General features: G+C 40.6%; 1 protein-coding gene across 4 annotated transcripts in view; it reads left to right on the top strand.

Moving 5' to 3' along the window:
- LOC147034848 (valine--tRNA ligase, mitochondrial-like) overlaps window positions 1–23284 on the top strand; it is an 81876-nt gene extending 58592 nt beyond the window's left edge. For 2 of the 4 annotated variants that reach the window (XM_085890351.1, XM_085890355.1), the window contains 9 exons: window positions 919–987; window positions 4251–4329; window positions 5663–5790; window positions 6694–6846; window positions 7269–7472; window positions 11902–12013; window positions 15070–15242; window positions 17061–17210; window positions 23048–23284. In XM_085890351.1, coding sequence (XP_085746477.1) covers window positions 919–987; window positions 4251–4329; window positions 5663–5790; window positions 6694–6846; window positions 7269–7472; window positions 11902–12013; window positions 15070–15242; window positions 17061–17210; window positions 23048–23128 — 1149 coding nt within the window. In that variant the 3' untranslated portion in view covers window positions 23129–23284. The remainder of the gene's footprint in view (window positions 1–918; window positions 988–4250; window positions 4330–5662; window positions 5791–6693; window positions 6847–7268; window positions 7473–11901; window positions 12014–15069; window positions 15243–17060; window positions 17211–23047) is intronic. The other 2 variants (XR_015060541.1, XR_015060540.1) reach the window with 2 other exon arrangements.
- Window positions 23285–24923: the final 1639 nt, after the last annotated feature.

Genomic DNA, 24923 nt, shown 5'->3' with positions numbered 1-24923 from the left:
GCGAGGGGAAGATGGACATTAAAGGGACTTTCAGGAAGGAAAGCAGGAGAATTGAAGGAAGTGGGCTTGGGTGGATTATCGGGGGTAGAAAAGATCGAGGATTTGGATGGGGGAAGATAAGAGGTGGTGGTGAACAGCTGTTTTGAAAGCCTGGAGGGAAGAATGGGAAAGAATAGAGTGAGGAAGTTTATTCCAAAGGCGGGAAAAAAGAGGAATGAAAGAGTGAAGATGAGCAGTGATTCGTGATTTTGGTAGTTTTACCAGAAGGGGGTTGTTGGCGGACCTTGAGCGACCTGTGGAAATGTGGTTGGGACAAATCACAGAGAGAGCAGGGGGGCAAGGCTGGAGAGGAGTCGGTAGAAGACAGAAAGACCACCGACCAACCTGCGGTGATTGAGTGAGAGGCCCAAAGACTCAGCTTCATTGCGGGAGATGCCAATGATCTTAAAAGCCCTGGTTTCGACAGCGTGAAGTCGAGAAAGGTGGGAGGCAGGAGCACCAGCCCAGAGGGGAGAGCAGTACTCCATCAGGCTACGGACAAAAGCTTTGTAAGTGGTCAGGAGCTCAAGAGGGCCGAGGAAGGACTTTGCACGACGGAGGATTCCCAGTCGGCGACTGGCTTTTGAGGCAAGGTTGGAAATGTGACTTTCCCAGGAAAGGTCATGGCAGATAGTGAGACCCAGAAGCTTGAAAGAAAAGACTTCTTCCAGAGGATTGTTGAGAAAGTGGATGGGGGGGTTTTGTAAACGGTCCTTTCGAAGAGACATAGTGAGAGTGTGAGATTTAATAGACATAGTGAGAGTGTGCTACTGACAGTTAAATGTTACTTCAGCTTATGTTCAAGCATTAAGGAGTTGGATAGTGTTTTATTGAGAATGTAATGCTTAAGAAAGCTGTATCATGCACTCTCATTGCCAGGACATGCAATCAAAGTTGCTGGAAGGAAATTTAACAGAAAGCGAGTTGTGCATTTCCCATGAATTGCAGGTGAGCTTGTAGTGACCATACATCATTGTGTTTATGAGTGACCTGATATAAAATCCTTGAATTTTGGAGCTTTCTTTAAGCACAGTTTGTTAATAGAAGTTTGCAATGAAATTTAATCTTCCTGGAACATACTTATTCATTGGCAGTTTTTATTAGCTTTTGATCGAAGTAGTTTCTCCTCTGAAGAAACCCCTGCTCATTTGTTCTCTTTAAAAGCATTTTAATCCAAGGCACTGGCTATTATTGGTACAGTCAAATCTGTCTTAATGGCCACCTGATTATAGCGGCCACACAAAAAAAAACCTCTTCACAGAAAACCTTCAAACTAACCTTTACATAACGGCCACCTGTCTAATGCTACCAGCAGCCACTTATTTTGCTTCCCTTAGCAAATTCCAAATCATTCGCTTGGCCACTAATATAATTTCCTGGAAACTCATATAAAAGTCGTTTCATGCACACAAAAAAGAAAACACCGACTGATGACTTAAAGGGGTTGGAAAGTTGCCGAATGAACGCTCGTCAACAATAAAATCAGTAGCTTAAGGTGGAAGTGCTGTTGTTCATGATGCCCCTCTACTCAATACAGCTTTTAATTGCTACACTGTCCCTACAATTGATCATGCTATTTATAGACTCACGTCAATCATGCCAAAATTGGTTTGTTCCTCACAAACCATATGTACTGAACAGTCCTGTAGACTATAAATAATGAAATAAATGAAGAAAAAAGAAAAAAATTTTAACCATTACATTCTCTTCGTCTTCCTCATTCTCATACTCACCCCACCCCTCCTTCCTTGTACTTTATCCTTCACAACCTTATCTACATTATTTTGTGAAATGTTTTCTGGGATATAATATCACATCAACTTTGTATGTTATAAGTTCATATTACAGGAGGGGAAGGAGATTGGGACCATACTCTGTGCAGAGTGTTGGTGCTGCTTAAGCAGTCTCCTTGGCTATTGGGCACAATCCTGGACGGGTCGCCACTCCGACACAGTATACCAGCATGCTGGCACTCATTTTGCCGTCCTCAGAAGGATGACAGGCCGAGTTAACCCCACCTGGTATTAATTCAACAGCTGAGCGGGATTTTAACTGAGGACCCTAGGATCCAAAGCCCACCACCCTAACCATTAAGCCAACACCAGGCATATTACAGGCCATTGCTTTATCATGTGATCTCTTGTTAAAGTGGTGTATTTTGTGGTATTTCTTACATTAATTTATCTGATTCACTTTATCATATTACAATATTGAAGACATTATGTGATAAGATGTTAAAATAATGTTTTGTCAAACTATATTCTTCACAAAATATTTCTTTGTTTTGTTTAACTCCTCACCTGGTTCCTTATTTTTTTGATTTAGAATTCTCCAGAATATTGTCTTTCTCATGCTTGTCTTTTGTAGCTCTTCTGTGAGCCCTGAAACATTAAAATGCACAAAAACCTTGCACAGTAGAAGGTTCAGATTTTAAAATACACACTTGATGTCGCCTCATCAGTGTGTGATAATGCAAGCTTGGTTTATAATGTGGAAATTGTAAATGTTCTGCAGGTTTAATTTGGCATGTTTTTTTTTTTTGCTTTTGGGGATTTTATTATGTTTCAGATATTTATTTAACAAAGGAGAAACTCACTGCACTCAAGGTTTATTAAACTTGCAGATTTAAATAAAATATACTCTATTCTGGCCCATATTTTCTTCACTATTGCCATTGTTCTTTTGCATCTCGTTTTGTTTGAATTTAAATAAGTTTGGTATTATTAAAGTATTCAAAACAAACCTCTTACAAGAAAAATAAGAGTTTAGAGGAGAGCGTGCAAACTTCTCCCTGCTCCATTACATACGAGGATAGTTCGCGGTTGATGTAAATTTCGTATGAGATGATGTAAAAAATATTTATCAAAGTTTGTACAATAATATTGTTTACTCTGAGCAATCATTTATCCTGAGCTATTAAAAATTTCAGGATTTTCACTTGTACTAAATGTCTTTCATTTCCCAATTTAGCATAAATCTGGTGTATAATTAATTGTTTGTGAGAGGGGGGAAGGAAGACTCTGTCTCAGAGTAAATTGTCATGAGATGGGGTTTTGACACAATCCTGGATCGTCCAATGACCGTCTTGATGTAATCTTGTCTTTGAAATGGCCAAGAGGCTAGATTTCATACAAATAAGATTGCGAGAACTTAACATTCACACAACGATCAGTCTCTTATTCCGTGCACCGACATATTCTGCATGCAGACATGTTTTAAGGAACATGTAGACTTTAAGGAACCAACTTCTGTCACTCAAACAAGTATTTATTGTTTTGTGCAACTAATTTTGGAGAATTTCTGGAATTGCTAGTCAGTGTTGGAAGTTTTGAAACTATCATTAATTCTCTCTGGAAATTCATTAATGCCATTATCGTACTATTGTATGCATACTTGGCTTGGCACCACTTAATCAATTATGAGGTTTGCCCACAGGTAGTGGCATTTATCAGGGAGTGGGGGAGTTTTGCTGTTCCACTGATGCAGTACACCCTATCAGTTAGAGCAGGATTTGGACTCTGTGCCAGCAATAACTCCCCTCTTTGTAGAAAGACTCTGTGGGATCTTTGAGGTCAACCAACTAATGTTGGATATGTCCCCAGCTTAACGTCCAAATGAAGAATGGCACACTGATGCCTGCCTGCAAAACACCATTTCTATAGTAGCTTTGCTGAGAATATAATGCAGATGAGACACTCCCTCTGCACCATCCTCTCAGGATAATAATTGAGGTTATTACAAAGTTGGTACCAAACGACCTCACGTTTGGTCAAAAGGCAACTCATGCAGCCATTGCAGTCGAGCTCCAGGAATCTTGCTTGAGGGAGGTTAACATTTTATTGAGGAGGACGTGCGATAAGACCTGGGTCCATAATATCATGCAAGGGTCAAAGCAAGCCTTTTTTATTTCTATCACCAAAAAAAGTGTTTCATCCAAGCTGTTTGGATGTTCTCCAAATACTCACATGGTGTTTTTGTTGCAGAATTGTCATTCCAGGGTGACCTCGCAGCATGCTGTTGCTGCTTGGAATTTTGATGGAAGCATTTTCTATTCTGATTACATTTTCCTTTTACCTCATGATGAAAGTTTTTTTGTTTGTTTTGTTTTTTAACCCAAATTTCCATTGAAGTAATTATTCATGCTTATTTTATATTGTTTATGAATTTTATAATTTCATTGTTTTTCCCAAAAATTTATTCATTTTATACAGAAAAAGCAATTTCCAAATGGGATTCCTGAGTGTGGAACGGATGCATTGCGCTTTGCCTTTTGCTCCCTTCACTTAAAAGGTAATTGTACTGTGTCCAGTCAAGGTAACACTGGCAAATATGCTATTTCATTATTCACTATATTTAGTCTAACACAATCTTCCAGGAGTTGTGTCCCATTTCTACTTGCAATCAAGGGTGTGAATCGTTATTGAAAAGAGGGGGGGGGGCATGGGAGCACGTTGCGTGACACCAATACGGCGTGGAGTTGGGGTCCTTAGGGAAATTTGGGATTCTGTGCCCTTTTTGGCCGCTTGTGCTACCTTTTCTGAGAAAATTATTTCAGGGGGATGGGACCTGGGTCAACTTCATTTTGTGTACCACATAGGAATAGGACCAAAAAAAAAATAGAAATAGGCAAGAATGAAAAAGGAACAGCAGTCAAATGACCTAAAATTCCAATTAAGTAAAAAGCACAGCAGCTGCAAGACACAAATGACACTATAAGCTTCAAACATTTTCCAAAGATGGAAAAAGCAAATATAACATTGGAATTCCTCCAGATCTTTTGCATTTGAGCTAAAAGCGGCATCATAGACTGTTAAAAGAATGTCTGAAAATGTAGACTTAAGGCGAAAACGATTGAGATGGAAAGCCTGTCATCATGCACCCTCCCATCGGGAGTGGTGCTACACGGTGCACATTTATGGTACACATTTAGGTGGATAATTTGAGTCCCCCTCCTCCCCCTTCTGATGGTCAAACAAAGTATATAACCTTTGTCTTATGAGGTATGACGGACCCTTAGTCCCCCTGGAAAGTTTGGTTGAGATTGGATATCAAACGACCAGATGCATCGACCAGACAGACACAAAATTGCATATTTTAGTATGAGTATGATGATGATGCTAATTAATATGTAATTAAACAAGCCTTCAAGTGTTGTCATCTAGTGTGAGTCCAATCAGTGCGAGTGTGACTCACTCACACTCCATAATATGCGTGCTGGTCCACGCATATTATGGAGTGGTACACAACACAGAGCGGTTGCGACCGCATATATTTAATTATTTTCAGTCCGCATGGGATTCACGTAAAGAGTCCTCCCAAAAAGCATATATTATATATTTATATTCCATTTGGTAAGTAATTAATCACTTCTATAAACTCGTCATAAAATGTATTTAATCAATTGCAAGTAAAATTGCTTTGTAATCCTTTGTGAATGTCCACATTTTTTTCGTTTTCAACTAAAAAAGTGTGTTGGGGAGGGGCAGGAGGAGAAAGACAATAACAAATTTTGTGATTTTAATTTTGTTATCGTTGAGTGATTATCACTTTTTCAATAGTGTTTCATATGTGTGACATTTTGAATGTTTCATATCTAAAACTACCTTCTGATGCTGGAGTGCAGGAGAAGATGTGATTTTTGATGTGGCAACAGTTCTGAACTTCCGTCATTTCTGCAACAAGATCTGGAATGCACTGAAGTTCACACTAGCAGCATTAGGGAATGACTTTGAACCACAACCTCTCCAATCTGTACGTTGTCTGACTGATATGCAAAAAAAAACCAATGTCACCCCCAGGGTGACCAGTATCGTGCCAAAATGTGAACATGAGTGACTTATTTATTCGATGAAAGTTACTCAAAAAATAAGGGTCTCGTCGACCTTGATGCTTGACCTTTTTGTGACCTAGACCTTTGACCTTGACCTTTATATTTTCGTACGGTTAATGGTATCTCTCCAGGCCGTTGTACATGAAATATCAAGAGATATTGATGAGAACTGAGGAAATAAAATTTTCTGAAAAATCCGTTTTTTCGTCATAGCGTCAAACTTTTGACAGATCTGGAAAGCACTTATCAAGCGCTTTCATATGAGGTATTTCTCGATATGGCATCTAAGATTTCAAAATTTGACCTTGGGTTCAAAAACTTTCGACCTCCAATGCTAACCATGAAGGTCAAGGCCGATCACCACCAAAAATTAATCAGCTGAGCGCCAGACCATGAACTATATTCCCATGAAGTTTGAAGATGATCTGATCAAAATTACTCAAAAAATAAGGGTTTCGTCGACTCCCCTGATTTGCGACAAAGTGACCTTGACCTTTGACCTTGACCTTGAAAATTTTATGCGCTGAAAGGGACCTCTATAGGACTCTGATATGCGAAGTTATAAAAATTTCCAATGATAACTGTGCTCTGCAGTGATCGATACGTGATTACAGATAAACAAAAAAAACATACAAGCTGACTAACATATCTTGCAAAAACTTCGTTTTGGCAAGATAAAAATACATTTGCAGAATAACTATTACTATGCCTGTGTGTATTTATTATGAATATTATTTTTATTATTATTATTTTATATATAATGACTTTAAATGTTGTGGAATGAGATAAGATCTGTTTTTTGACAAATCCATTGTTTTACACAGCCTGACAGGTTTGGAGTTATGGATCGGTGGATGCTGAGCCGCTTATTTGCAGTGACTGGAAAAGCAGATTCTGGATTCCGGGAGATGGACCTAGCTTCTGTCACAGCCGCGTTGCATCACTTCTGGCTGCAAGATTTCTGCAGAACTTACCTGGTATGCTTAAGTTAAACAGTATGTGGGCATTTGTACTTATTTGTCGCCCGAGACTCCGAGAGGTCAAACTTAAAAAGTATAGTCATTTACAATAAAATGACAATTCAATGGGATAACAGTTTTGGTATGCCTGCATTCTCATTAGTTAATTAGTCAGTCAGTCAATCGGGAAAAATTTGAAGATCTCCAATTGTTTTTTTTTCTTACATTGTCCTCCATTCTCATCACTTTCTTCTCCTTCCAACCTCCCTTTTCTTCTCTACCTTTCTTTCATATTCTCGCCCTGCCCTTTCTTTTTTTTTTTTACTGGACTTATAATGACCACAATATTGCTATGTACTGTATTATCGAAAAGTATAACTTTTCCTTTGCCATTTTTATGTTGTCATTTTAGATGCTAACAATGGAGCATGTGGGTGCAGGAAACTGTGAAGAGTGTTCTGCGCTTTGGTAATGCTACAGAGCAACACATGGTGCGGCAGACGTTGTACCACTGTACTGAGTTGGGTTTGCGCCTCATCGCACCATTTATGCCTTTCTTGGCCGAAGAACTCTGGCAACGACTGCCTGAGTATTGCCGACCAGAGAGTATATGTATTGCTTCTTACCCAAGTCCGACCTCGCTGGTATGTTTGAGAGACTGTGAATGGACTTTGAGACAAATGTCTTTAACATATTAGCAAAAAATGAAACAAGATTAATAAAATAGGATCGCCGCTGTCCTGAAGCTCACCTGGATTAGGAGCAACAGTCACTCAAACCGCCCACAGACCCCGTCGACCCTGAATGTTTTTAATGCCTTGAACAAACTTTTGTACATCAAGAGTGATGAAGGTTGTGGTCATGTTTCATTGAAATTACATGTGTAGTTCAGAGAAGAGAAGAAATACCTATTTTTGTGGGGGGTCAGAACCCCCCTCCCCCCCCCCGTATACCTCCTTAATAAGCGCATATTTTGATGCAGTCGATACACTTTGATACATTATAGGTGATGAAGGTTGTGGTCAAGTTTCATGGAAGTCATGTGTGTAGTTTCGGAGAAGAGAAGAAATATCTATTTTGGGGTGTTCAACCCCCCTCCCCCTCTCCCCCACCATCGTAGACCCCTTAATGATTGCAGATTTTGATGCAGTCAATACACTTTGGTGCATTAACGGGTGATGAAGGTTGTGGTCATGTTTCACAGAAATAGTGTGTGTAGTTTTGGAGAAGAGAGCAAATACTTTTTTTTGGGGGGGGGGGTCAAAAAAAACCCCATAGACCCCCTTTAATGAGCGCAGATTTTGAAGTGGTCAATACACTTTTGTTATGCATCACATATGAAGCTTGTGGCCACATTTCATCAAAATTGTGTGTTTGGTTCAAGCGATAATGACTGAAGTGTTCACTGACTGCCTCACTCACTCACTCACTCACTTTCACTGCTCGATTGCATAAGCTCACCTGACAAGTCCAGGTGAGCAAAAAACTATTAATTTATGTTATTCCTCCCCCTCTGTGCTTCCTTCATTGTTTAGGGCCTTTCTCAAACTTCTTGTCTTAGTAAGACAGTGCAGTAAATGTCAAGTCTTATATATTAGCAATTTATTTATTTATAGCAAAACCAAAATTCCGTTCATCAATTTGGATTCAGACCACATCACTCTACCCTGGACTTGCTGCTCCTGCTTTCCCAACAATGGATGGAGGTCCTCAATGCCAGACATAAGATCAGAGCCATATACCTAGACATATCACGTGCTTTCGATATGCTCTGGCACCCTGGCCTGCTCATCAAACTCTCTTGCTATGGTATCCGTGGCATTCTCCACTCTTGGCTTGCAGACTTCCTCTCCTGTCGCAGTCAACATGTGGCCCAAAATGGAATTCTATCATCCCCTATTCATGTCAAGGCTGGAGTTCCTTAAGGCAGTGTTCTAGGCCCAGTTCTTTTTCTCATTTTTATCAACTCGTACGTGCCCGTAAAAAAAAAAAAATAATAATAATAAATAAATATTCAAACCGCGAGCAACAAACAATAACCACACAGGCCGTTTCTTCGCTCTCGCGTGCCCGGACATGCATGGCCCGGAAGTTCGCATATTATTCGCAGTTATGATTATTCGCAGTTATGATTATTCGCAATTTAGTTTTAGTACCCAATTATTCAATTAGCGCCAACGTATTTTACCTTTTCGCAATGTCGTGGCAAGGAAAAACAAAAAGAAGAGAAGAGAGAGAAAAAAATTTACTTCCTGGTTCGGAGCATACCAGCACTCTGATGTTACCGAAATTTATGCACCGTCTAATATGAAAATGATCATGACTTGGGGCATTGTGTTTATCTATAAATGCGCATAAGAAATCGAGAAATTATTAGAATACACGAAGTCATCATTATCCGGAAGCCCATACATTGTAACCCGTAATGGGGAATGCGGCTGAGCTTCCCTTCCCCATCGGCCACGCCCACGCAATAACGTGTCTTGTCATTGGTTTGGTAAATAAATGGCCAAAACTTGGGAAGCACTTGTCCGATTAATATCAAACCTTGAAAAGGCACATCCTCAGGTCCCCAGCAATATATCTGGCAAGTTTCAATTAGATCGGACCAGTGGTTGTCGAGAAACAGCGGACGCGCGCGCACACACACACACACACACACACACACACACACACACACACACACACACACACACACACACACACACACACACACACACACACACACACACACACACACACACACACACACACACACACTGCTGGAATTATAGATAGATGATCTCTCCGACTCAATGGAAAATCCTCTTCATCTCTTTGCTGATGACTCCACCCTCTGCCGTAACATCTGTCATCCCTGAGATCGGTAAGCAGCAGCCTCTTCACTCTCTGCAGACCTGGATAAAATCACAAGCTGGTCCAACATGTGGAACATGTCTTTTAATAATGACAAATCCCTCACTCTCACTATGTCGCTCCAAAAGGACCGTCTGGAAACCAACTCCCTACCCCCATCTACTTTCTCACCAATCCTTTTGAAGAAGTTCTTTCATCCAAACTTTTGGCCCTCACTTTCTGTCATCTTTCCAGGGAAAGCCGTATCTCCAAGCTGGCCTTCAAAACCAGTTGCCGATTGAGCATCCTCTGTCGTGCAAAGTCCTTCCTTGGCACACCTGATCTCCTGACCATTTATAAGCTTTCATCTGCAGCCTGATTGAGTACTGCTCTCCCCTTTGGGCTGGTGCACCCGCCTCTCACCTTTCTCAGCTTCTCACTGTGGAAACCAAGGCATTTAAGATCATTGGTATCTCCCACGATGAGGCTGAGGCTTTGGGTCTCTCACTCTCTCAACGCAGGCAGGTCGGTGGTCTTTCTGACCTCTACCTTCTCCTCTCCGGCCTCGCCCCCCTGCTCTGTCTGCTATCTGTCCCGAACATATTTCCACAGGGCACTCAAGGTCTGCCAGCATTCCCCTTCTGGTTCAACTACCAAAATCAAGAATCACTGCTCACCTTCATTCTTTCATTCCTTCTTTTTTATCCACCTTTGGAACAAACTCCCACACACTCTTCAATCCCACTCTTCCCTCCAGGTCTTCAAAATAGCTGTTCTCCACCATTCTTATCTCCCCCCATCCAAAACCATTATATTTTCTTCGCCTGTTAATCCACCCCAAAACCCACCTCCTTCATATTCCCTGCTTTCCTTCGTGAAAGTCTTTGTAGTGTCCATCTTGTTTACCCCGTGTGCCCCGCTCCATCCCTCTCCCTTCCACAGATCTCATCATGTTTCTATTCCCCACTTTTTTGTGCTTCCCTCTCCCATCCCACTTTTGTCCTGCTCCCCTTTTTGTACATTCTATGTGTTAGCTCTTATACGAGCCTTGACGTTGTATATAAAATAAAATACAAAAATGCAATTTATTAATTGTTTTATATTTATTTATTTCTGGGTTTTATTTTTCTATTCTTTATTTGATATTATTAAAAAGATAACTCCAACATTATATAGTTGTTGTTTTTCATTTTGTTGATTCAAGATTTGCATATGAGTTTTATACAGTGTATGTTCAAGAGATCCATCCATCGCTCATGTGTATCCATCGCAAATAAAACTAGAATGGCACTCAGTCGAGTGCATACTGAACCTCCACCAGGCTGAACAGTTGGTTTACGATTTGTATCCCACTGAGAGGCTGGATCTGCATTCAGACCATTCATCCTTGTCACACAGCAAAATCTAATCGGCTTGTGCGTGTCAACTACCTTTCTCATCCACCAAGTTGTCATCCGTTCACAACTTTTTGAGATCTCATACTGTTTCTCGTTTTTGGCCCCATCTCTTCATGGTGAAGAATCACTTAAAAGATTAAAAATTTCTCGTATCTGGATTTGGATCTTCATCAAAATTAAAGCAAGTTTGTCCTTGTCACACACCATAACTGTCCACCGAGTTTTGTCCGAGTCCGTCCATAACCTTTTGAGATATCTTGCTATATATTGTTTTTGGCCCCATCTCTCAATGGTGAAGACTAAATTTTAAAAATTCTCGTGTCTGGATCCGGTTCTTCACCAAAATCTAATCAATTCTTCCTTATCACACACCAAACCTGTCCACAAACTATCATCCGAATCCGTGTATAACTTTTTGAGATATCCTGCTTACAGACAGACGACAGGTGTGAAAACATAACCTCCATCCACCTTCGGTGGTGGAGGTAACAATACAGATCATTCAACATTACAGTCTCACTGGGGTATTTGTCGAGTTGACACCTTTCGCACAACAAGCCACTGAGTGCCACTTTCGCACAAGTCAAAACATTTTTATACTTTATCTCCTTTGACCACAAACTCCTCACTCTAATCTGAATCAGCCCTCTGTATCGGTTTCTAATGTTTACAAGATTATGAGAATGTTGATTCTTTAAAGGTAATTTTCTGAAATAATTATTTTCAAGACACAAAACATGCTGTTCATACTTTGAAATGTACATTATGAGATTGGTTGTGTGAGAAAGTGATAACATTTGATTTCTGAACAAAGTGTAAAATGTTTTTTATTTGAATTTAGAAACCCTTTGAAGATTTGGATTTGGCCAGAGAATTTGAAATGGCCCAGGAGGTTATTCACACTGTTCTTGGCTTGAAGGCCAAGTACAACATCACTCGTATCAAACCAAAACGTATGTCCGATTTTTTTTTTTATGCTATTTTTACACTGTTATTTTCCATGTATATAATAAAATATTTTTGTAGTTGTCGGGCTCCTCCCAGTTGCCTGGTCCAAATCACAACGAAACATGTCAAAGTGGTTACGCCAGCCAACTGACTCCAGCATTCCGAACAAGTTCCTGGGCATGTTTAAGTGGAATGCCAGAGCCAGTCAGGCAATGCGCTAGTAAGTGCCAGTGTGTCAGATTACCCCAATTGGCAATCCAAGCGGAGAATCTGTCGATATCCTTTTGTCCAGAACAGCCCAGACGAAGGCACGGTCTCGGACTTGGCGCTAATCACCTGAACCCATTCTGTCCTTTATGGGATATTTATAACTTGTATGCTAAAATCAGAACAACTCAAATACTCAGAGACCAAGCGGATTTGCAACGTACTTTAACAACAAGCAAGGCAGGAATAGAAAAAGAAGCAATACATTTTCTGTACAAAAATAAAACCCATAAATGAATGATCGGCAAGTCCTTATCTATTTAATCCTTAGGGCCTCATTCACACCACAGAAGAAAAGACCAGAATAAATTGACAAGATTGAAAATACCACAGGCTGCAACCAACGGGACGCAACTTTTTATTTTTGTATACATCGTCAAGGCTCGTGAAAAAGCTGGAACACTGAATGGATCAGGACATAACAGACAAAAACAAGATGAAGAATGCATGCATGGAGAAGGACACTCCCAGGAGGAAAAACTGGATAATTTGTAGGGGGATTTGGATGGGGTTAACGAGGGGAGAAAAGATCATGGCTTTGGATAGGAGGTGACCTGAGATGGTAGTGAACAGCTGCCTTGAAGGCCAGGAGAGAAAAATGAGATCAAAGAGTTTATGGAAGGTGGTTCCACAAGCAGGAAAAGAGAGGAATAAATGAGTGGAGGTGAGCAGTGGTTCTGGATTTAGGCAGTTTCATGAGGAGGGAGTTGCTGGTGGACCCTGTGCTTCCTGCACATACTTGGGTGTTGTGGGGGGGTGGGGGGGGCAGAGCATTATGAGGACAGGGGATGCAAGGCCAGAAATGAGGTGGAAGAAGACAGACTTATTGAACTTATTGCGAAAGGCTTATTAAATTAAAACCAAAAACAGGCTTAACCTTGGTCAGCCTGCATTCACCTCACAGGGACCTGAATCCACCATTTTGTTTTGGCCAACTCAAAAAGCCTTGGCAATTTTCCATGATGACCTCTTACAGACTAATTAAAGGACATAATCAAAATTTGTCTTGAGATTTGAGGATCGGACTTGGTGGATTAAATAACTGTCGAAATCTGGAGTGAAATCTGAAAATTTAAAGAAATTACCGATTCTTATAACTCAGCATGTTTATGCATTTACAGTAATCCCCCCCTTTCTCGCGGGGGTTACGTTCCAAACCTCCCCGCACGAAGTGAAAATCCGCGATGAATGGACACCTCCCCCAAAAATCGACTCGTCTGGTCTGGTCGGTTTGGGAGTGATTGGAATTGAGGTGCCTGAGATCGACTCGTCTGGTCTGGTCGGTTTTGAGGTGCTGGGTTTGAGCAGTGCTCGTCCAACGGCGGCGGCAAACCTTTTTCCTTCCCGAAGGATATATCAAGCACCTTTACCTTAACCTTCTCCTGGAGCGTCCCAGGACCTTCCTCTGGCGCTTCCGTTCCTTTCCAGAAGCCTTAGAAGGTGCAGGGCGTTTGGGCAGCATTGTGGGGCTTGGAGAAAAAACGTAGAAAATATTCGAAGTTCACAAGCGAAACTTTGTCTCGTGCGTTGTGTGACTGGTCGAGCGCCACGCGTTATAATTTATTGCTTAAATAATTTATATTTTATATATTATTACCGCGATATACCGGGGGAATCCGCAGAAAAATTAGTTACGTTCCAAGGGAAAACTCGTGATGAACCGGGGGCGCGATAGGTGAACCGCGATGAAGCGGGGGTTGACTGTACTTTCATATATTTTTGTGGTAAAGATGAACTGATTAGATTTTGGGTTCAAAAGGTAAAATGTCCTGAGGACATGTGACCTTTCATTGAAAATTTTTGTTGCCACAATAACTTGTGAACCACAGAAGGGATTTCAACCAAACTTTGAAAAATGTATTGACTGTGATACAAAGATGAACTGATTTAATTTGGTGTTCAACAGGTCACATGCCCTATGAAAATCATTTTTTCAGATTATAACTCGAGTACAAAACATGGAATGTTTTGCATCTTTTACTCATCTCTCTTTTCTCTCTCATACTTTCTCTCTCTCATGTGACCATTAATTGAAATCAAATGTAGATGGGTTGACATCTAACGTGGGCAGACGCATACCCATCGATGCATTGGCGTCAAATTCTATTTTTATTATTATAAAGGGCTTGTCCTTCGGCATGGGAGGAAGAGGAAGCAGGACTTGGAGCACCACTTTAAAATACACAGACACACAAAGAGATACTTTGTCATTTATATGTAGATTGATAAATGAAAAAATATAAATTAATATGGAAGGAGCACACAACAACCACAACGATGATGATGTGTTGAAAAGATCCTTTCATTTATGGCTGGATCACTTAATTTTACATCCTGATTGAGACGCATACATCTTTAATTTCTATTGGATGTTTCCCCAGCCTGGATTTCACACGATGGCACAGTGCAAAAGGCATGAGTATAAATACATGCTGACACTGAAATGATCCCCAGTGTTTTATATTAATCTGTTTCTTTTACCTGTCCCTTATCTTAAATTATCGTTTACCTTTCCCTTTTAACCCGTAAACAATTGCCCCACACAATTCCTGAGAGGGACGAGGTTTTTTTTGTGTGTTTGACAGTGGCGCTATAGTTAACATTTACTCCAAGTCCTGTTTCCTAGTAACTGTAAAAGTGCATTGATGTCATGTAATTTGCTTCTCCGACATGCCATCTCTGATCATACAGCCCCTCCTCCCCCTACCCCTCACGAGCTTTAGGCTGTGGGAAATGAAAGATTGTTCATTTTAAAACTCGTTGTGTTCTCATTCCCACTTGTATGGCAAAGCAGTGCTGTTGGAATGCAGCGAGGACGTGTGGCTTCATGCAATGCACACATTTAGTAATGCTTTGCAAAGCTTGGCTTCTTGTGAGCAGGTGAAGTTAATGGAGCCAGGACAGGCAGCTCCAGCTGAAGCTGCAGTCGCCATTGTGGCTCCAGGCTGCAAGGCATTCCTGCTTCATGTGAGGTTTCAGTCTCATCTACATGACCCTCCTTCAGCATTTTGAATTTCTTTGCTGATGTCTTTCTTTGTTACCCTCGCCAAAGGAAAGGGTATTGCACTTGGTTCCATTTGTCTGTCTGTTTGTTTGTCCGCACAGAACTTGTGTTTCTCTCGGCAACCGCTTTCTCAAATTGAGAAAAAATTTTCACCATAAATGTCAATGTAAAATGTCAATGTTTTATTCATAATTATGGCATCATTGGTCATGTGGTATGGTAACCATGTTGGAAAAATGGAAAAAATTTTGACCTCTGTATCTCTGAAACTGCACCAAAGAAAAAATTTAAACTTGGCACATCGCAAATATTCCTCATGGGGAATAAGTCTGATTTTTTTTTATGACATCATAGGTGCCTTCATTATGATATAATTGCATATGTAGAACGTTACATCTGATAATATGAAAATTAAAAAAAAAAAATTTTTGAGGGTCATCTCGGGATAAAATGGTCCACAGAAAAAAATGGATGTTATCAGTCACGTGATTCAGCAGCTATATATATATATATATATATATATATATATATATATATATATATATATATATATATATATATATATATATATATATATATATATATATATATATATATATATATATATATATATATATATATTTTAATCCTTCAAAAATCTTCACTGAAGTGGCTGAACAGATCGAGGCAAAACTTTACACGTATGACTGCCTATCCATGAGGATCAAAAGGTTCACAAATATGACATCATAGGTCACATGGTTTGTCAGCCATATTGGATTTACCCTAAAACCTATAAAAAAAACTCTTCTCCAGAACGGTTGGACAGATCGAGGGGAAACTTCATACAAATGTTCCCCAAGGCATGGTGATGCCAATGTGTTCACAGATGATTGTTAGGTCTTGTGGTTTGGCAACCATTTTGGATTGAATAAAAATATTAAATTTTTTTTTCTCTGGAACCCATTTCATCAATCGACGCAAAACTTTCAAAATTATGATGTAGTAATGATGGGGAATAGATGTTTTAAATTTCAAATTGATAGGACGCATTGTCTGGCAGCCAGAATAATTTAATTTTTTTGTTTGTTTTTTTTGGACTGAGGCTCACTTGGCTGTACCTGGATGGGTTTGAGGGTAGAGGAATAGCAGCTCAAATGTGAATCCTATCCAGGTTCCTCCTGATGACCATCTTTGCTTTTTGCTTGTTTGGGTTCCTTCTGATTACTCTGATGCAGGACTGTACCTATTTGGTCTTGATTTCAATTGAATTTATTTTAATCCCATTCTAAATTAAATTGAATAATGATAATAAAATGTGATGGGTCAGGGTCGGGTGTCTAATCAAAGTTGGACGTCTTTGTACCCGATTATCACTGCCAGCAGTTAAGTGGCAGTTATAATTATGCCTCTTATTAATTACGTAACACACCAGCACACAAACGCCACACAAAACTACACTGCACAAAACTACACAAACACCACACAAAACAAGTTCTGGTGATGGTCTGCAATCTCTGATTGCTCTTTTTCTTGTTTTTTTTTTGTGGTACACTTTGTTCAAAATTAAATTTTTTTAATTAATTTCGATTATAGAATAGGTTTTGTTTTTTAAAGCTGTCATTTTGTTGGATTTTTATTTTTTTTGTTCAGCAATTTTACATAATTCATGATAAATACATTGTAGTCACCGTGGAGAAGAAAACCACCTCTGTTTCATCTATTTATGTGATAACCGTGACATTTAGATTGCTGACTTGTGTTCAGTTATGCGTACATTGTCGTGCGTTTGTATTATACAGGACCTGGTGGACATACAGCAGGAGATCACTCGACTTGCCTCCTTGTGTCGTCGGATTGAGGATAAGTTGCAAGCAATGAAGAATAAGATATCGAATCCTTCGTACAGTGCCATAGCTTCCAATGCTGTACGAGCAGAGCATGCAAGCAAGGTACCCGATTCACACTCCAGCATTCAAAGACTCTGCATTTGCTTCAAGTGATTGGTTATTTTGAAATAATTGCCAAATATAAAAGCAATGGTAATTTTGAATAGGTAGACCAACACCTGAAATATGATTATGCACAAATATACGTTCATACCCACAGCAGGAGATTAAGATGAAGTAGGAGGAGGTACAAATGAGGGATATATATTCTAGTCCAAGTTGAGAAACCTAAAGTGATTCTTCACCATTGAGAGATGGGGCCAAAAACGATACAAAGCATGATATTTAAAAAGGTTGTGGATGGATTATGACAAAACCTGGTGGATGAGTTGGGTAGGTGACAAGAACAAGCCAATTAGATTTTGTTAAGGTCTGGATGCAAATCCTGCCTATCATTGGGATACAAAATGTAAACTGTTTAGCCTGGCAGAGGTATACTCTTTACCGAGTGCTGTTCCAGTTATTATTCCCCTACCAGTTTCACCGGAGGGAACTATAGGGTTGCTCTCTGTCTGTCCATCCATCTGTTTGTCCATTCCATCTGTCTGTCTCTGCCCCACCTGTGGTTTTTCAGACTTTTTTTTCCTATATCCTTTAACATATTCAACTGAATATTGGTGCATGGCTTTATTATGATAAGTTACAGAACAAGTTCTAGTTTCAGGGCATTTCGTCAAGTCTAAACAGAATTATACCCTTTTTAGCCTGATAAAATATCACATATTATACACGGGTCAGTTTCCTGCTGCCCTGACTCTACCCCACTGCTTTATACTCATTGGCTGCACAGCTGGCCTGACTCCACCCGAATTAAAATCATGCACTGCCATTCCATGAAACAGCACATATTTTAGGCCTTAGGTCTTGGTGTTAGTCCATTCTCCAGTGCAATTGGAATGATCCCAGTTATATAACCACGATGTATTGTATATCCACATAGGTGATATGCATGTTTTTGCTTTATGAATGTACATTGGTTTATTTTTTTGTTTTCGGCAACGAACGCACCATTGAACACCGCCCAAATAAATGGATGTTTACTGGTGCGAAAAGTCTGGCTAAAACCGAAATTATGCACAAAAAAACTTCATTTATTTTGCATTTGTGTGAATAGCAAAATTAAAGCTATCAGTGGATGGCTGACAGTTATGTACACTCGCCTCTTTGTCGAGCTAGAGTTTGAATTCCAGTCCAGCGATGAACTGTCACCCCAGTCACACGCATGTTTTTGTTTCATGTATGTACATGGGGTTATTTAAAATATCACATCGGTAGGGGGCATGTATTGCAAAGCAATTATTGCTCTTGTTATTTTATAGGTTTTCTTTTGTTTATTGCTGCTCTTGCATATCAAATGAAATGTTTCCAGCCTTAGAGGTGGAACAGTTATGCCTGTTATCTTTGACTTTGTGGGTTGCAGTCATTTTGTTATGTGAATGAAGTATGATCGAACAATAGGCAATGACTTCCTGATTTGGGTAGTGAGAGGTATGGCTTGGAGGATTTTTCTCCCCACGCTTTTTGAAAAAACTGGATGATATTGCAATCGGCTCTTTGTCTTTTTGTCCATCTGTCACGCTAGCTCCTTCTCTACACCTCCGCAGAAATTTTCCAAACTTGGTAGTGATTATGATCATGTGGCACGAAGATGCAAGAGCAGTATCATTTTGGCTCCATCCCCGGAGCTTGGCCAAAATGTCAAATACCATAAAATTAAATATTTTATAATGAAACTTTATATATGCAATCAACATTGGGGGGCACACAACATCTGTAACAACTTTTTGTATTTGACCCTCAGTTCATGCCCCAGGGCATCATGCTTTTGCGTTACAGGGGTCAAAACGGAAAAAAAAAATGTAACAAAATTTGATATTGGGTCATTCCTGGTATGAACTTTGTGTCATCTTTCAGCTATGATTGAGGTGGGAAGCATGGGAATTTACGATGGCATGCCGTCAACTTTGCTCTTGTTTCGAGTTATTTTGGGGTGCAAAGAGGCTTTTTTGTATCCAAAGTCAACGCTTGTGGAAGAGCTCAAACACAGAATGGATCAGGACACAACATAACAAACAGAACAGTATAAATATCTGTGTGGGTGGGGGGGGGGGTAGGTGATGGCAAACACCACCACCAGGTTTGTGGGATAAAATAGAGGTTAACTTGGACAAATGAGGAGTTAGGAAAGATGTATTGTGTGCACGAGAAGGACACAGAATCACTCCCAAGAAGGAAAAAGTGGAAATTTGGAAAGATGTGGGCTTTGGGAGGCGGGAGGTGGTTAATGGGTTGTAAAAATAATGGTTTTGGATGGGAGATGATCTGAGATGGTGGTGAACAACTGTCTTGAAGACCTGGAAAGAAGAGTGAGATTGAAGAGGATGTGGAAGTTTGTTCCACAGATGGCAAAAAAGGGAAACTAATGAGTGCAGGTGAGCAGGCTTCTAGATTTTGAGTTTCACCAGAAGTAGGTTGCTGGTGTACTGAGTGCACCCTGGATAAACCTTGGGGATACAAAGCACAGAAAGAGCAGAAGGTGCAAGACCAGAATGGATGCGGCGATAGACAGAGAGACCAACAACCTCTCTGTGTTTTGAAAGTGATAGGCCGAAAGACTCAGCTTAGTCGCAGTAGATTCCATTGAGCTTGAAGGGTTGAATATACGAAGTTTGAACCATTACACCACCGAGGCTGATCAAATAGATAGAGGACTTGACCAGCCTTGGTGGTGGTATTGGATATAGCGTTCGCTTTGATTCTCGGAGGTCATCGGTTCGAACTCTGGCCGAACCATACTAAAGATGTTAAGGATGGTACATGCTGCTTCCTTGATCGACACTCAGAATTTCATTGGATAGGGCACAGACAAACAACTTCGTAATTTAATGGGCCTAATGGTTGGTAATAATAGTGCAGGCTTTGAGTAGCCTAATGACCTCCTCCTGCATCTGAAGGCCCGGTCACACCTTGACGTTTTAGCCAACGTATGCCGATTTTTGAATTTTTTTTCTAAAACGCTGGCACACGTTGAATACGTTATGGGTAAGTTTTGATAACATTGAGAGCACGCTGAAAAACACTGCCATACGTCGTTGTACGTTGGCTTTAAACGTTGTACTTTTTGGTTGTCCTCAAATTTTTTCATGCTTGAAATTTCACGACGTATGCCGGCGTATGACTCACATGTTCCGCTACGCTGGCCACAAGTTGTATGCACAGTCTGCGATCGTTGACAGACGTCAACACATGCTACTTGTAAGTTAATCATAAGTTGAGACACGCCGAGGTAATGTTTAGCGTACCCGAAACTTATTTCTAACCTATGATTAACGTGTTGTTGACACGTTACGCGATCGTTACCACACATCGAAAGACGTTACTTTTAAGTTGCGCATAGGCTGAAAGACGTCGGTATAATGGATCGTCCTTGTGTCAGCGTCCACGGCCACGGCCAGGACACTTATTTGCAGCATTCTTCAAACTTTTCTTCGGCATGACGAGGATGTTCACACTTCGACGTCTAGCTTGGCTATGATTCCAATTGTCCATCGGCAGCGTCTATTTAAAATAGTCGAGTTTGAGCGTTTTAACACGTTCAGAAGAAACGCTTCAAATTTCCAAACCCCAGCGTCAAAAAACAAAGGCGAGTGACAGCAATTTAAATCGTTCATTGTAAACAATGAAACTAGCTGAGTGGTTCCGTTTAAAAGTCGTTGAGTGTAAAAAAAAAATCAAATTGTTGAGCGCAAGCGTCTACTTTCAATAGTGGAGATGCAGCCATTTAAATCGTTGAGTGGCAGCCTATGAACCTACCCGTGGACACGCGGACGCAAGGAGGATCCATCATAACCCACACCCTCCCCCTCACACCCACCTACTACTGCCAACATGAACAAACTACTACTAATACTAATACTGATACTGATACTGATACTGTTACTGCTGACATGGACATCGACTCAAAAAGGACTCGAAAACACTGTTGGGTTCCCCTTTTATGAGCAGCATTTTTATATACCAATTCCCAAAACTGCTGGGAACACGTCTTTATATGGCAGTTGTAAGCTAGAAACACGTTCATTTTTTTTTTTGTCGACCGGAAGACGTCATTGGAATATGTCTACATACGTCGATATGTGTTGGGACTACGTAAAGAATTGGTTCAAAGCACGTCAAACATAAGTTAGAAATAAGTTTCGCATAAAAAAGACATTACCGCGACGTGTTTCGACTTATGAGTAGCCTATAAGTAGCCTTTGTGGACGTGTGTAAGCGTCCACACATCGTGTGTAAAACTTATCCCCATCGCATGCGGAACGTGTGTCATACGCCGAGTACGTCGTAAAACTTTGAACATGTTTAAAATTTCTTGACGTACTCTACTTACTACGACGTATGATAGCGTACTTTAGCGTTCTACTCACGTATACCAAACTTACTCATACCGTATTTGACGTGCCCCAACGTTTTAGACACATTTTTCTTAGGTCAGCATACGCTGGTAAGATCGCCAAGGTGTGACGGCGATGTTGTCACTTCCATTTCTACGGCAGTTATGATTCGAATCGTTGTGCGTCAGCCTTTTAATAGGCTACGTCACGACATCGTCGGCGATGCGTGCAACGCGCTATGCCTAAGTTAGACTATCGTTGGACATCGGTTGTGTAGGCCGACAACAGGTTCAGCATTCGTTGGTATAAGTTATCTATAACACAACGAAACGTTCTGTGTCCGTTACCAATGCGTTATACACAAGACCAAGTCGCTATGAATACGTCCGAATCTTAAAAAAAACATCAAAAGTTCAACGTAAGCCAGCGTTTTACATACATTTTAATACGTTGCCATCGCTGGCTAAAACGTCAAGGTGTGACCGGGCCTTTAGTTCCTGGTAAGGGAACTCGTACTATCCTATTATTATTAAAGCCTTGCTTTCTACAGCATCAAGCTGAGCAAGATCTGAGGCAGGGATGCCAGCTCAGACAAGAGAACAGTATTCCATCAAACTTCAGATGAAGGTCTTGTAGGTGGATAAGAGTTCAATTGTTCCAAGGAAGGACTTTGAACGATGGAAAATGCCTGGTCGGCATTCGCTTTCCTATTCTTCTTCTATAATGACATCAACTGGCTTTGGAGGCCAACTTAGAAATGTGGTTTGTCCAAGAAAGATCATGGCTGATAGTGAGACTGAAGAGTTTGAGTGACCAATCTTCTTCAAGAGGATTGTTAAGAAGGTATATGGGAGGATTTTCCATGCGGTCCTTTCAGGTGCAGGGTGGGGGGGGGGGGGTGGAGAGAGACAGAGATTGATTGTCAGCAATGAAAGACATATTCCAAGTGTTTTACCTGCATGTGATTATATTTAGATCTGAAGAGAGGAAAGATGATGCTGCCTGCCTATTTGAAGGATCAATGATGTCACAGCAAAGGGTAGAGTCCTCAGCAAAAAGAGGATTTTTTTAGAGTCTGAGAGTTTGTTGATGACCTTTTGGAATAGGATTGGACCAAAACATTAAGTCTTGGTGCACTCCAGCCTTAACAGTGAAAGGTGATAAAATGATTCTGTTGAGAGCCACACGTTGCTTATGAGAGTGGAGGAAGTCAGTAAGCCATGTGTAGGTTGGCTTTCGATGCCATAGGCAAAGAGTTTAGAGAGCAAGGTGGGGTGCCAGACTATAGAAAGCTAGAGATATTTCTAAAGAAATGGCCCTGATCTCACATCTGATATTGATGTCCCCCATCCATTGTTTGTGGTTGCTTTTGATATTTGAAATTGACTCAACCAAATGCTTGGTTTTTTGTTAGGGGAATAACCAATTGTGTGATTATGCCCCATGTAGATTTCCATCCTCCAAGAACAGTTGGAAGCGACTGAGCAAGCAAAGCAGCTCCTGATGAGTCAAGATTTGAAGAAGCAATGAAGTGTCAGTGTCGTGACTTGAGAAGACATATGCATTGAGTTGCGATGAGAAATGTGGAACTTACATGCTGGATAATGTTTATTAAAAAAATGCAAGCCTGAATTTCTGGATTTTCTTCCTTTATGCACTGTTTTAATAATAAAATAATAATTTCAAGCCATGTGTGTATGTTCTGCTTCATGACCAGACAATGATATACAGTATATGAAAAGCATGCATTGTGAAACCAAACGCATTCACAAACATTCAAATTGAAATATTTTCATGTAACAATACATACTCATTCTACAAGAATGGTGAGAGAGACAGAGACAGAGACAGAGACAGAGACAGAGACAGAGACAGAGACAGAGACAGAGACAGAGACAGAGACAGAGACAGAGACAGAGACAGAGACAGAGACAGAGACAGTCATTCATGACAGCAGTTGATACTTTGTTTTAAAACCTAACTTATTAAATTATCAAAATACAAAAGATTTGGAGTAAAAATTTACCAAAGGAAAGATCTATTTTCCGACATCAGCTGAATATCAAACGATTCGGCACCTGCACAGATGCCAACCCTCCCGATTTCATCGGGAGGCTTCCGAAAATTCACCCAAACTCCCGCCCTTACGATCACTATCCTTATCTTCCCAAAATTTTGATATTTTTGCACTGTTCACTAATCAGAATGTACTAGTATGAGAATTGAATGAAAAGCATCGTCTGCTACGTATAGCATGTGGTAACTCCATAACGTTCGCTGCTACCAAATTGTACGTAAAAAATTGCAAATTCAAATGAGGAGCAGCGAAACATTGGGTCTGGATCTCGCTTATGCGATCATGCACTGAGATTTAGTGCATGCGGTATGTGTGCAATACAGTGCATGCGGTATGTATGCACAGTGTATATGCATGCGATACGCTCACTGCATGCAGCTGGGCACCGTACCAGCCCGGCGGTCGCGACCACCGTGCGGTGTTTAACAGCCGCTAGAGTTCTACGAGTCGCGCTGCAGCTGTGGAACATCGACTTCGAAGTTACCGATGCTTCAAGCCCTCGATGTTGATTACGAAATGGCAGAAAAGAAGCTTACGAAGACCAAGGAATGGTCTCAGAAGTACAAGACCGAATACAGTCTCCAATACCCGTGTATTCGAAAGTCTGAAAGAGGAATTCATCATGCGTATTGTACAGTATGCAGCGTTGATATTTCAGTTGAGCACGGAGGTCGCGATGATATTCGGAAGCACGTTGGAAGCAAACGGCACACAGACATTGCAAATGAGAGATCTTCGAGCACGAGTACCAGTACACTTCTGAATTATTTCACCAAACAAGGGACAAGCGAGGAAGAGGATGTTACCCGAGCGGAACTTCTCTTTAGTGGATTTATTGTGGAACATAACTTGCCCATATCAGTCTCAGATCATGCTGGACCTCTATTTCAAAAGATGTTTCCAGATTCAAAAGTTGCTTCAAAGTATGGATGTGCAAGAACAAAAACTTCAGCAATAATTGGTGAGTTGTCAAATGTTACTGCTTCATCTATTGCTATGCCGATATTGCTAGACTAGCTCCATTTAGCCTAGCTACAGATGGTAGCAATGACAGTGGTGAGGCCCAGCTATATCCTGTCCTGATTTCGTACTATGACAACAGTGCTGGGATTGTGAAGCAAGGTTTGCTAAGTTTGCCTGCGTGCAAACAAGATTCCACTGGAGAAAACATTTTCAAACTGCTTGATCATGAGTTCAGTGACAGGAAAATTCCGTGGGGAAATTGTGTTTCCTTTTGTGCTGATAATG

Source organism: Eptatretus burgeri, chromosome 1, assembly GCF_056783735.1.
Source record: "Eptatretus burgeri isolate ZD-2024b chromosome 1, Ebu_testis_v1, whole genome shotgun sequence".
In the NCBI taxonomy this organism is placed as follows: Eukaryota; Metazoa; Chordata; class Myxini; order Myxiniformes; family Myxinidae; genus Eptatretus; species Eptatretus burgeri.
This window is presented reverse-complemented; position numbering and strand designations above follow the sequence as displayed.